The following is a 12,225-nucleotide window of genomic DNA, read 5'->3' as shown; positions in this document are numbered from 1 at the left end:
CAGTGTTCTTGGTTATGTTGTCCTCCCCCGTGCCCTACTGCAGGGGGGGAAGTGAACAAGTGATGCTTGGCTGGTGGCTGAGGGCATGGGGTGTGGTGCCCTCTCTTTGAGGTTTTGACTGAAAACTTGCTTTAAAAAGAGAATTCTATTTCCACACAGCACCTCAGAGGCCGCCATGAAGGAATTGGTGGCTGAAGTGATGGAGGAAGTCCTCCGACAAGTGGCTGTAACCACGTTCAATGCGGAAAGGGAGCGCGTGAAGGAGGAAAGGCGCAGAGTGGAGGAAGAGAGGTGAGCTGTTGCTTTTGCCATCTGGCAGGGTGGGCTGCATCCCCCCTTAGGTACTGTAAGGACAGCAGGTACCAACCTAGGTGTTCATGCATTTACCCGGGCCCTGTGTCTCTGTCAGCTGTTGGTGCTGCTCAGTTTGTGTCATTCGGAGCTGCCCTGGGATCACTCAGGCTGTCACTTCCCTATTCTTGGGAATAGTGTGATCTGCTGGTTAGTATTTTGTTGACCTCCTGGAGCCACTGTGAAAATCATAGATGGGATTGTTTGGGAACTTCTAATCAGCTGGAGCTTCCAGAGAGGGAGGTGCTTCCTGGCCCTGCTGTACACATGAGTTTTTTTCTTTTGAGGGAACTGCTTGTCTGTAGCTTACTGAGTAAGAAGTAGCCTAAATGTTACTTACAATTAATGAGACTTGGTTATGTGCAAGCTAATTCTCTCTTTTTTTTGTTGTTGTTTTTTGGGTTTTTTTTTTTTTTTTGAGAAAAAGCAGTGAGCTAACTGTGGGTTATAGGTAGCACATAGGTTACCAAGTGTCAGGCTTGCTTATGTAAATCTCTACTCTGTCCTTCTAGGCAGAGGCAGGAAAGAGAGCAGTTAATAAAGCAGTTGAGTCAGTTGGTGAGTATAGAGCTAATGGAAGAAGTAATAAACGAGACTGTTCAAGAAGCTTCAGCCAATGAATTAAAGTAAGTATAACATTCTCTATGCTATACTTTGCTGTAGGTGCTTTATAAAAGGCAATAGTTCATCGGGAAATGCTGTGCTCCTTGCTTGGCTTTCTCTAAGCTCCTCTTCCATTAAGTTAATTTAAAGAGAGGGCAAGTGTACTTGACCATGCAGAATGATATCAGATTGCCTTTGCAGTAGCAGTCCTCCAGGGTGGAGGTTGTAGTCTTTCTTGTGAACGCAGCTGCCTTGTGTGCTTACTTTCACTAGAACTTCCTTACAGCTCAGCTGTGGATTTTCCTCTTGTAGGCTCTTCTTAGGAAGTCTGTGATCAGTGTAAAATTTGAATGACTTTGGATTTGACTGCAGGCCTTATTTAAAATTGCTACAGTGTACAAAGGTGGAAAATCCCTCCTCTTTGCTAGCTGCATTGGTGATCTTGCCCGTTTGTGTCTTGGCTAGTTGTTTTAGTACCTTCTCTGGCCTTTGCCTCACTAAAAGTTTTGTTTTGCATTAGATGTGCCTTAGAAAGAGACCAGCAAGCCCGCATTGCCCGGTGCTCGGAAGAAGTCTGCGGTCATGTCATGGATCTCTTCTTGGAGGATGAGATTTTCCAGATTGCAAAAGAAACCATTCAGGAGCTCCAGTGTTTCTGTAAATATTTGCAGAGGTGAGTTGCCATCCTGTGACAGAAATACTTCTCTCAGGAGCATGGACAAGGACTGGCTAATAAGGCTTAAAAAGCAACTGTCAGGCTTTTTCAGATGGCTTCTGCTATCTAGTTGGCTCCACAGTAAAGGTAGGCTTATTTCCTAATTACCAGTCTCTAATGTTGCTCAGTTATGTATAGGGAGGGGAACACACCTTCTTAGGGTCAAGTAATGATCAAGTAATGAAGATGCAGTTTCATTAATTCTAGAAATGTGTTATAATTTCCCTTTGGATTCTCTGTATTGGGTGCTTGTTTCTGGGTGTATGCTAAATGCCCAGTAGTTCCTGTGTTGCTCCAAGGCAGAGACTCGTTTCTTCCTGTGCTGTGCTACCTTGTACTGTCAGGTGGAGGTGCATTTCAGGTGGTGTTTTTTTACCAGAGAGAAAGCAGCAGGCTGTTTCCTTTTCTGAGGAACACCTTCCCTAGCAGAGTTCTTCCTGTCCTGAAATTAAGTTTGGTGTCTCTTCAGGACTGATAGCAGGCATAGCAAAGAGTAAGGAAGAGCTTAAAGCTATCTGGGGGGTGATGAAAATACATGTAGCAGTCAAGATGACTGGGTGATTGGAGTATTGTTATATGTCCCGAAAATACCTGTAAAAACAACTCTTTAAAAACAAAGCAAGAAAGAGGCCTTTTTTCTTTTTTTTTTTTTTTAATTTTAGTAGACGTTGGTGTTTCCAGCAACCTCTTGAGTGTTAAAGAAATTTTAACTGATCATATGTTTAAAAAACAAAAAAAGAAACCCAAAAAGCCAACAAAACCTTTTATATGTGCTAGGAATAAACATGCTGAAAATGGAGAAGGAAAGCTGCAGTTGAACTTTCGTGTGGGGAGTTCTTGGGTTACAGTTTGGATAGCTAAGCAAGGATGAGATGGAAGAGAGGCAGTCCTGCTTTCATTCTGTGATCTGTCTGACCACTGAAAGCGTGGCTTCCTCAGAAGAAAGCTCCTGTCTCCTTTCATTGTTGTGCTTTTTCCTTTTTTTTTTATTTTAAATGAAGCACAAAGCAGACTGTTTATAATGCTGAACACGTATGGTTGGCAGGTCTCAGCCAGTGCTGAGCTGTGAGTCCAGAGTTCTGTGCAATTGCACCACCTCCACTGGGCAGACTCAGACTGATAGCCTGATCCAATGTGAAGAGCAAAGAGAAAAGCCCTGTTGGACTGCAGAAGATTTAATTAACAGGACCTTATTTACTCTCTTCTGAAGGTGGAGGGAGGCAGTGGCAGCTCGAACAAAGCTGAAACGTCAAATGAGGGCATTTCCAGCTGCTCCGTGCTGCATGGATCCGAAAAATAAACTGAAAGCCCTGTCACCCAGTGCTGAGTGGCCTATAACCATGGAGAACTTATGCAAGAGGATTGTGAACATGGGGAATGGAGGAAAGCTGGGAGTCTCTTGCACAAGGTAAGGATGTTTATGACAGCGGATGGCAATCTGAGTTTTGAAAGCAAATTATCTGCTTCCATTGTGAAAGTTAATTGTTTTGCAGTAAAGACTCAAACCTAATGAAATCATTCTTCCACTAACTGCAACTTTCTAAAGCATCTGTAGTATTTCTCAGGTCGTAATATTCTCAAAGTGTAGCTAAAATTCCTGTATTACACACAAAAAATTGCAACCCAGGGTCTTTTGTTTTCAGATTGAATTGGCTGAGAAACAAGACAGCACATGAAATCAAAGTTCAGCACTTCTATCGGCAGCTGTTGAGGTTTGTTGGCATTTGATCTTTATTTTCTTTCTACAAAATATGCAACAAATGCCGTAGAACTTGGGAGTGTCATTGCAGAATGGTAAACCATGCTTCAGTGTTCACTTGCAGCCTTGATTCTGTAACTATATTTCGGAAGAGAGAACTGGATAGTAAACTCTTGAAAGCGTTGGGCTCTCTGGACCCATTGCTGTGAGTGTAACCTGAAGAATCTGTGATGTATGTGTAGACACTTTATAACAATTATTATTGTTTGCTTATCTATTTACTCCTCCTGCTGGGGGGGATCTGGGCAATGTTAGAAGAGTATGAGCCGTAAAGAGGAGTGCAAGGCATTATGAGCCTGGCTCATGGCACAAAGGAATTGATGTTTTTGATGTGCATCAAGGCATTTGTTTTCTTACAACTTATAACTCGTTCTAGACAAGAAAAGCAGCCTTGAGGGGTTCTTTTTTCTTTTTTTTTTTTTTACCAGTTCTGTCTCTCTTTAAGTGATTTAGCATGGACTCCTCTGGATCTCGCTTCATTGATCGCTGAACATATTCCAATTAAACAAGATCAGGTTTTTTGGAAGGTCCTGTTGGTTTTGCCAAATGATGATGACTATGCAGAGGATGACCCCAACAGGTAAGCATTGATTCCATGGTCTCTTTTTCAAGCATAGTGATGGAATGAAGTAAGGGTAGCACTATGCTGTTCCTGATGTCTACTTGTCTCCTGCCATATCAAACTTTCATTTCTTTTTTCCTTCCAAGTACAATAAAAATAAAGTTAGAATTAACTGCAGTGGTCTGTATCTTCTCCTGCTATTGTTCATTGAATTGCTTTTCCTCACGTTGAAAACAGAAAACCTTTAGTTAGGTAATGGAGAATTTCAGGACATCTGATGGACAATCTCTATCTTAGTTAAGTCGATGCTTAACAAGACTTACAGTGCCACTTAAAAAATAAATAAAATGAAAGCACTTCTTGTTGTTTGCTAGGATATTGACAGAGTGGTTGAAGGCCAAGTTCATGAAAGACAGAAGCTGGAAGAAAACTGCTTCATGTGAAGAAGTTAGAATTCAAACACTGACATTGTTTAATTCTTCTGGCGTACAAGGGAGCAGAAACATCAAAGTCAGCGTGTGTGTTAAGGTAAGGGAGGGCAGTCTTGTGACACCTGGCAGGCCATAACATGCACAGTCTTTTTCAGTGAATGTCACGAGGAAGTTTTTCACACTGTGTCCTGTCTGATGGAGAGAGGTGCCACTGGGGGAGGTTGGTTTTTTTGAAAGGACTAGAGAAAAAAGCGTGGATTTATTTTCTTCTTTCCAGTCCATTGAATAAATGCCTACCTGTATATAGTTTAGCAGTCAGTCCTCAATCCTACCAATTTCTGATGCTGGATCAAGTGCTGCGGTGCACTTCTATGTTCACCGGCATTTATTGGAGACTTCGTTCTTATAATTCATTGTCTGAGTTTTGTAGAGCTCCTGGTAATGAATGTCAAAGCTGAATGCTGGTGAAAACGAGCTGCAGTTTTCATTTTTCAGTTCAGAAAATTGCTCTTTGGCTGCTGTACTGTTGTGATCTTTGTTACTTGTGTAGGTGGTACATGGTGTGCTCTCTGACTGTGAGCTTGATGCATCCAGCACACAAAAAGACTTACTTGGGACCAGTGGTCTCATTCTCCTCCTGCCCCCTCGAGTTAGAAGTGAAGATGTGGCAGAAGAAGATGTTTATTGGCTTTCAGCTTTGCTGCAGTTGAAACAGTTACTTCAGGCCAAACCTTTCCAGCCAACAGTTCCACTTCTGGTTCTAGTCCCCAGTCAGGAGGAGGAGGCCACAGAGAAAGAAGTTGAAGAAGGTATACGGTTGTTTTTGGCTTGTAAATGATGTGAATGCTGAGGGGTCTCAGGTCTACGCAGACTCAGATACGCAGCCTACTAAAAGAGGTGAAGTACAGGAACACCTCAGTGCTTTGGTGGAAATCCAGATGCATTTACACTTGATCAGTATGGAAATTGGCGAACTCTTCTTTATTTTCAGCTTTCCTTTGCAGTCAGTATTTGATCCTGAGAGTTTAGGGGAGGGATGGAGAGGGAAACCACGCAGTGAATGTATGTGGATTGTGAGACTGGGTCAGAGCAGGGGGTGACCATCTGTTGTCTGCCACTGTAGATGAGTTGCTTTTTATTTTTTATCTTTTGTTTTTATTTACTTAGGTTTAATGCTCCAGGATTTGATTTCAGCCCAGCTTATTTCAGACTACATCATTGTTGAGCTACCAAGTTCTATCAATGACTTAGAAGGCACCAGAAGGGTAAGAACCCTTGCTTGGCTAATCGTTAACCATTCTTCATTATTAATGCAGTGTAAGGAGCAATCATTACATTTTCTGTAGCTTGAATTGCAGCAGGCTTCTGTAATGGAGTATTTTTTCCTGTTAAATTTTCTTTATTGTAGTTTTTGATTGAAAGTCTTTTACCAGTTTCTTTCGTGTACCTGAATTTGCTGGAATCAGGTGCTTGTTAACAGCTGTTGCAATGAAGGGCAGAACTAGCCTAAAACTTCTTCCATTATTGGTGACTGCATTCCTTTAACTGACCAAGATTGGCATTTGCTTCACAGATTTCACAGTTTGTTCTTTCTAATAATGAAAATTGCACAAAATGAAGTACATGGTGCGTGCAAATCCATTCTTGTGTGCCCTGCCTGGTTTGATTAGTGGGGCTGCAGTTGCAGGGTAAGAGAAGGGTGCTAGTGGTGGGTAAGCCTCTTCACCTGCTTCAACTGCTCCCAGTTCTAAAATGCAAAGGTCACTTTGTAGCACTCTTGGCTGATAGGAGGTCACCCTTTCTTGTGTCATCTTCAGTGGTGGATTGAAGGAGGCCTCATGGAAGGAGGGATTGTACAGTACTCTCTGAGACAGCCTCTCCTCATCCTTCAGTTTGACTTGTGCTTGCAAATAATGGCCTGGAGACTGATTAAAAACAATCTACTTGAATTTTGCTGTATAGTATCTTACGTAGTGTTCTATCAAACATAAGATTGCAGGGTTGAATCCTCAGTGTCCCTGTGGAGTGCATTTTCCAACCGCCTGTGCTTTGCGTGTCTTAGATCTCTGCAGCTGTGAGCTGGTTGGTTTCCCAGTGCCCAGACTCCCTTGAGCTCTGCAGTCAGACCCTTCAGGAGTACATCGAGGATGGCATCGATGGCGAATTCGGCAGGCGCTTCTACCATGACTGGAAGGAGAGACGCTTAGCTGGCCTGCCATCTCAGGAGCCTGGGGTCATCATAGAGCTGTACAACAGCGTGCTCCAGTTTCTGTCAGAGGTGGCATCCTCAGAGCATCTTTGTGACTTGTCTTGGCCTGTTACTGAGTTTTCAGAGCCCGGGGGTAACAAGCTGTTGCCCCACATGGATTGGAACGTGCCTGATCACCTAGCTTGGCTAAAAAAGGCTGTGCTGTCCTTTCAGATCCCCTACCTAGATCTGCCTCCATTAGGTGGTAAGTACTTATGTAGCAACATCCTCTTAGCTGCTCATTCCTTCTCTGTTGTGCCTGCTCTGTGCTGAGCTGTCAACTTATATCTACTGATTCTCTCACAGATTCTTGCAGTCTGCTTTGGTATTTGTTGTTGTTGTTACTGTTGTTTTGTTTGTTTTTTTTTCCCTCCTTTAGCTCCTTGGCGTCCTGTTTGCCGAATGATTTTTCAGTATGCATCTCAGATTGCCAGTTCTTCCCATACTCAACCACTGATCCAGTCTCAAGTGGAGAATCTATTGAGAAAAACATACCAGAGGTGGAAAAATGGGCCATTGGGGAACACTGGTGATGGACCTTCTGTTGATGAGATCCCTTGGGATGATATCCTGGCAACGTGCATTGATCATAAGCTGAGAGACTGGAAACCACCCAAACTGCCTGTTGCACCAGGTATCGTGTGTCTTATAGCAAGGATGACATTTCCTGCACAACTGTGTTTATTAACTTAACAGTGGTGTCTTTATGCAGGGAGTAGCAAGGAGGGAGCTCTGGTCTTGATCTTTACACTGCAGAATGGCACTGTGCTCTACACACCGTTCTGTAGTGTAGAGTATGTATTTATTGTTGATAATCACTTGAGCTTGTGATTAGAATGTTTGTTTCTACATGGGAACATATAATAAGTCCTTCAAGTCCTGTTCTCCCACTGGGAGAGGGTGTTTAAATTGCCTTTACACGCCACATCAGCTCAGGTCACCTGAGATGGAAGACTGCTGCTCATAATGAGCACTTTGATGGATTAATGAAGTTAGTACCTCAAATTCTGCTTACTTAAAATGTAAAGTGTACACGGTTACTTCTGTGCCCTGTTTGGCTTAATTCTAGGCAGTCTGCTTTGAAATGGCTCTTTTCCTTGCTGAACACTGAGTTTAGATGCACAAGAATTTTATAAATGAAGATAGAGGAGCATTTTTTTTTTTTTTTTAAAGTCATTCTCAGTAATGTGGTGTGTTGAACAGTAAATCACTCAAAACAGGCCCCTTTCTGCATGCAGAGCACAGTGAGAGGTAGCTTGAAAGGTATGATGCTGTTTTCCCTCAAATATCTTTAATGTTGAACTTTTCAGGGAAAAATCTGTACTGATAATAAACAGTAGTTTGGGGTTTGTTTGCAGAGGCAGTAAGTGAAGATGGCCAGATTCGTGTGTATTACTTCAAGGAACATTTAAAGAACTTCACTCTCCCTTTTTCATGGGAACAGGCCAGCCTACGCACACAGGAGGAGATCCGGCAGGGCCACAAGAGGTGAGGGAGCTGCTGGCACTGCCTGTGCAAGCCTACTTGAAAAGCATTCGGTTGCCTCTTATGCAACCAGAGCTGTTTAATGAACTCCAATGAGGTTACTTAGGGCCTCTGACAAAGCTGCATAGTGCTATGGTGCCGAGAACCAGCATTGACATTTTCTCAGTGTTCTTTTGTACGTCTTCCCAAAGGGATGCACAAGGGATTTGTTGGAAATTAGACTGTAATTAGATGTGATTTTTAGGGTTGCTTCTCTTGAAGAAATGGGGTTGCTTGGAGCAGCTGCTCAAAGTGTTGTAACTGAAGTTCTGCCAAAGAAATCACTGCTGTGGCTTTGGAATTAAACTTGTCCACTAGGTAGATGAAGCATGGAACTAAAATGGTGTGAGGTGTAGGGGAAGACCATAGGGATAAAAATAATTAGCAACCCATTTATTTGGTAGTGCCTTATTCTTTGCCTTTTGTTGTGGCCAGGACCTGTTAAACGGGTTGCAAATTCACTTTGTTTGGCAATTGCATATTAACTTTGCAGTGTTTTGAGTTTAAAAAGAGAACTTGTGCTTGAGTTTTGGGATAAGAGATTTGAGAGCTCTCAAGAGCGTAGCTTGCTTCTCTACACCCATGCAGATTGGGTGGCTATATTTCATTGGACTGAATCCCAACCCTCTGTCAGTTTCTCTCAAGTCCTGCTTCCCAGTGGTGGTTTGTTAGACTGGGGTAAAAGGAGATCATGTTTTCTAACAGTCACTTACTTCCTGGAATTTCTGTGCTAGTAGGGAAGAATCAACAAACTCATAACATTTTTTTGTATTTTCTTTCCTCCCATTCCAGGTCAAGGGTAAAATCTCCTGTCTCTTTCAAGAAACCCTGTAGGGTCTCCATGTCAGATCAGTATGGTGCTGGTGTAAGCATTCTGTCAGGGCAAGGAAGGAACATTTCCAGTGCAGATGAACTCACAGCTTCAGCCCAGGACCTCCCAGAGCGCCTGTTAACTCAATTAAAACTGGAGAAAATGGAAAGCAGGAGGTGAGTTACAAGAGCACCATCCTATCCTTGCTGTTCCCATCCAGGGTTGTTAGCAATCGTGAACCTGTATGCATTGGAAAGCTGAAGTCCAGCAGTACTAGGAGTGTAGGCTTGTTTCCTGGTCTGTCTCCACTTCCACATACTCATCAAGTACATCAGTTCAGTGCAGTTCCTTGCTAGCTGTTACTTTTGTTACAGTCCAGCATGATAAAAATTAGTGGAGCTCTGAGTAATGATTGGAAATTGGTCAATGAAGCCACTAATGTTAAAGCTGCATAGTTATATGTAGTGCTCAGTAGTCTCTGTCCATGGGGTCTGTTAAGTTCACCATGGGAATGTTGGTTTGGTGCTGGTAGCAATGCAGATCTCAAAGTCAAAGAACTGAAGTTCTTGAGATTGGCTCAAGGGTTTCCTCTCTTTTCTCCTTTCTCCATCAGTTGGAAGTCTTCAGTTTGCTCAGGTTGTTTCTGAGCCACGTCTTTCAGCAGTGTATTTTTGTAATAGCAGTGGGTGCTGTCTGCTAGAAATGACTGCTGACTTTGGTTCTTTCTTTCAGACACCTCTGAATTCCCAATTCATGTCTTACCCACTGGTTACAAGAACAAAACCAGGCTGCAGTCTGACTGGTGTTCTTGTCCTTTCTTTTCAGGTTTGAAGAACAGTTGCACCAATATCTAGCTGAGGACATTGAGCCCCTTGGTGACCTCGTGGGCTTTCCTCTCTACCTTCCTCAGTCCCTGATCTCCACTCCAACTCTTGCTGGTCCATTGATCAAGAGTCCCATGTCATCTGTTCAAGAGGTAAGACATGGTGGTACTGAAAACTGGCTCTGAAGAGTATTGTGTGGGTGCCAAACCAGCTGTAATCACAGAAGTTCAGTGGCTGCAACCTTACTGTGCAGTTTTGCGTAGGTTTGGGAAATGAAGAATTGAAAAACTGTGCCCTAGTGTACAAACTTCCCAGGGAGGCTCATACTTTTCTGTAGACCTGAAATGCTGTTAGAATGTATGATGAACTGTTGTCTGCTGCTGGCAGTCGTAGTAGTATCCCTTGTAGTGTTGCACACAGGGAGTCGTGGTGGTGGCTGAGGCTGCACCTTTGGCTTTGGGATGGACCCAGGAATGCTGGCTCCAGAAATAGCAGAACACGCTATTTTAACCAGGTCTCCTTGGGGGGTCGGAGGTGGCCTCCTTTGTTGTTCTGAAAAGTGGGAGGTCAGTGAACAGAAAGGTCCCATGTTAATGCTAGATAATGCTTCTTTCTCAGTCTCGTCTCTCTTTTCCTTCTGACCAGGATGGGAGTGAAGCAAGACTTGAGCTGTCAGTGGATGACCGAAGCCCTGCGCTGTCAGACAGACTGAAGCATTTGCAAAGGCTCCTCAGAGCTAACAGGGAGGGTGAAGTTGCTTCTGAGCTTCACCTCTCTGCCCTGATGGACATGGTGGATATTTGAGCAGAAGTAAAGCACAGGTGTGGATCAAGAGGCTTGGTGAAGAAATCTAGGTCTGGGTGATTCAAAAGAGGAGCTTCTGGGGCATGTTGCAGAAAAAGCAAATGACCTGGGAGAAAAGCAAAGCAGACATTGGGTCTGGGCAGCTCTGGTGTGGCTGCCTTGCAGAGATGATGTGCTGGAGCTCACTGTGTTCCTTTGGCTCTCTGCTGAGATTTGGCTGGCCTGGGAACTCCTTTGAAGCTGTCCTGTTTCATGGATGTGGAGACTTGATGAGTGCTGCTGTAGGAAGCCTTAAATTGATGTGCTGTAGCTTTTCTTCCTACCAGCTCTCATGTTGACTGCCTTGGTTTGTGCAGAGTTCTGCTGATGCTCTCCTTGCACCCAGTTTTATCTCCCCTGCCTCTGAAGCTTTGTACCATGCTAAGGAACGCTGTTGCAGAGCCAGTATTTTTTGTTACAACTGGAAGTCAATTTCTATAGGAATAGAAATGCGGATAAGGATACTGCTGCTGGGAGGAGTTAGAGAATCGCTCTGTGGGCAGCATGTGAGTAAATATAACATCACCAGGAGAAAGTATTCACATAGTAAGGACCCTTGGAAGCATCAGAAGGATTGGTCTCCACAGACACGGTCCTCAGGATACAGCCCCAGCTCCCTGCTTCTTGATGCAGATGCTACCTTGCAGCAGCACCTTGGTTTGATATGTTTTTTTTTTGTTTTTTGTGTTTTTTTCTGCTTAGAAGTGTGTACAATACCCATTATCAAGTAGTGTTACACCACTTTGCTGTATTTTATTTTATTGAAGTGCTCTATGCAAATTCAGACGGATTTTTGGGCTGCCAGGCCCAAGTTTTGTTACGTTCAGTACATACAGCATTAAAACAAACCTATTACTCTACAGTGTAATTGTCATGCTGGAAAAGCAGGATATTTTCTTCAGTAAATAGCTGTGGAAGAAAGATTTGCCTTTTTTTTGGCAGAGCAGACTACCTACATTCTCCAGTTTCTATAGAGCTGTGGCTTTGAAAATTGAAGACCTCTTGTTTTAAATTTAATATTGGTTACTTGTAAGTAGTGAGAAGATGTAGTCCTGGAGTACTGCAGCCATGAACAAGTAACCTTTCTCTTTTTTTAGTTAAAACAGCAGCAGATGATGCTTCTTGGACAGTCCTGCCTCGTGAAATACAATTATTGCTGCTTGGGCAGTAAACGTTTGTCAGCCAGTCAGAGATCATTGGCCAGATTTGCTTCTAATTTTGTTTGGAATTCAGTTCAAATCTGTCACCTGCCTTCCAAAATTAATTTTAAATATATTAGTTTTTCCGTGGTTTCCTCTTAAACATGGGATAGCAATAGTGACTTAAACTGAAGCACTTGTGCTTTGAGCTGTTCATACTCAGCGTTCTGTTGAGCTGAGCTTTGTGACCGTGCATCAGCCTCCTGAGTTACAGAGAGCCGTGCTGCGCTCTGTGCCTGCTGCTCCTGGGAATCTGTTAAGCCAGAATTCAACTGCTACAATGGCTGTTTCACACCGTCTTCATTGTTTCATGTAAATGTTTTTTTGTATCTAATAAATATTTTTGTTGGTGGAA

The 12,225-nt window shown here is 43.2% G+C and overlaps 1 protein-coding gene across 1 annotated transcript in view; it reads left to right on the top strand.

The window, feature by feature from the left end:
- Nucleotides 1–12,225, top strand: part of LOC125696657 (minichromosome maintenance complex component 3 associated protein) — a 26,898-nt gene extending 14,673 nt beyond the window's left edge. The window contains exons 13-27 of the mRNA XM_048952630.1: nucleotides 160–291; nucleotides 864–977; nucleotides 1,475–1,627; nucleotides 2,880–3,077; nucleotides 3,313–3,381; nucleotides 3,874–4,008; nucleotides 4,365–4,518; nucleotides 4,972–5,230; nucleotides 5,589–5,686; nucleotides 6,484–6,874; nucleotides 7,049–7,303; nucleotides 8,028–8,157; nucleotides 8,986–9,180; nucleotides 9,830–9,980; nucleotides 10,474–12,225. Coding sequence (XP_048808587.1) covers nucleotides 160–291; nucleotides 864–977; nucleotides 1,475–1,627; nucleotides 2,880–3,077; nucleotides 3,313–3,381; nucleotides 3,874–4,008; nucleotides 4,365–4,518; nucleotides 4,972–5,230; nucleotides 5,589–5,686; nucleotides 6,484–6,874; nucleotides 7,049–7,303; nucleotides 8,028–8,157; nucleotides 8,986–9,180; nucleotides 9,830–9,980; nucleotides 10,474–10,632 — 2,593 coding nt within the window. The 3' untranslated portion in view covers nucleotides 10,633–12,225. The remainder of the gene's footprint in view (nucleotides 1–159; nucleotides 292–863; nucleotides 978–1,474; nucleotides 1,628–2,879; nucleotides 3,078–3,312; nucleotides 3,382–3,873; nucleotides 4,009–4,364; nucleotides 4,519–4,971; nucleotides 5,231–5,588; nucleotides 5,687–6,483; nucleotides 6,875–7,048; nucleotides 7,304–8,027; nucleotides 8,158–8,985; nucleotides 9,181–9,829; nucleotides 9,981–10,473) is intronic.

This window comes from Lagopus muta, chromosome 8, assembly GCF_023343835.1.
Source record: "Lagopus muta isolate bLagMut1 chromosome 8, bLagMut1 primary, whole genome shotgun sequence".
Classification (NCBI taxonomy): domain Eukaryota; kingdom Metazoa; phylum Chordata; class Aves; order Galliformes; family Phasianidae; genus Lagopus; species Lagopus muta.
The sequence above is the reverse complement of the archived record's forward strand: the minus strand, read 5'-3'. Positions and strand labels throughout refer to the sequence as shown.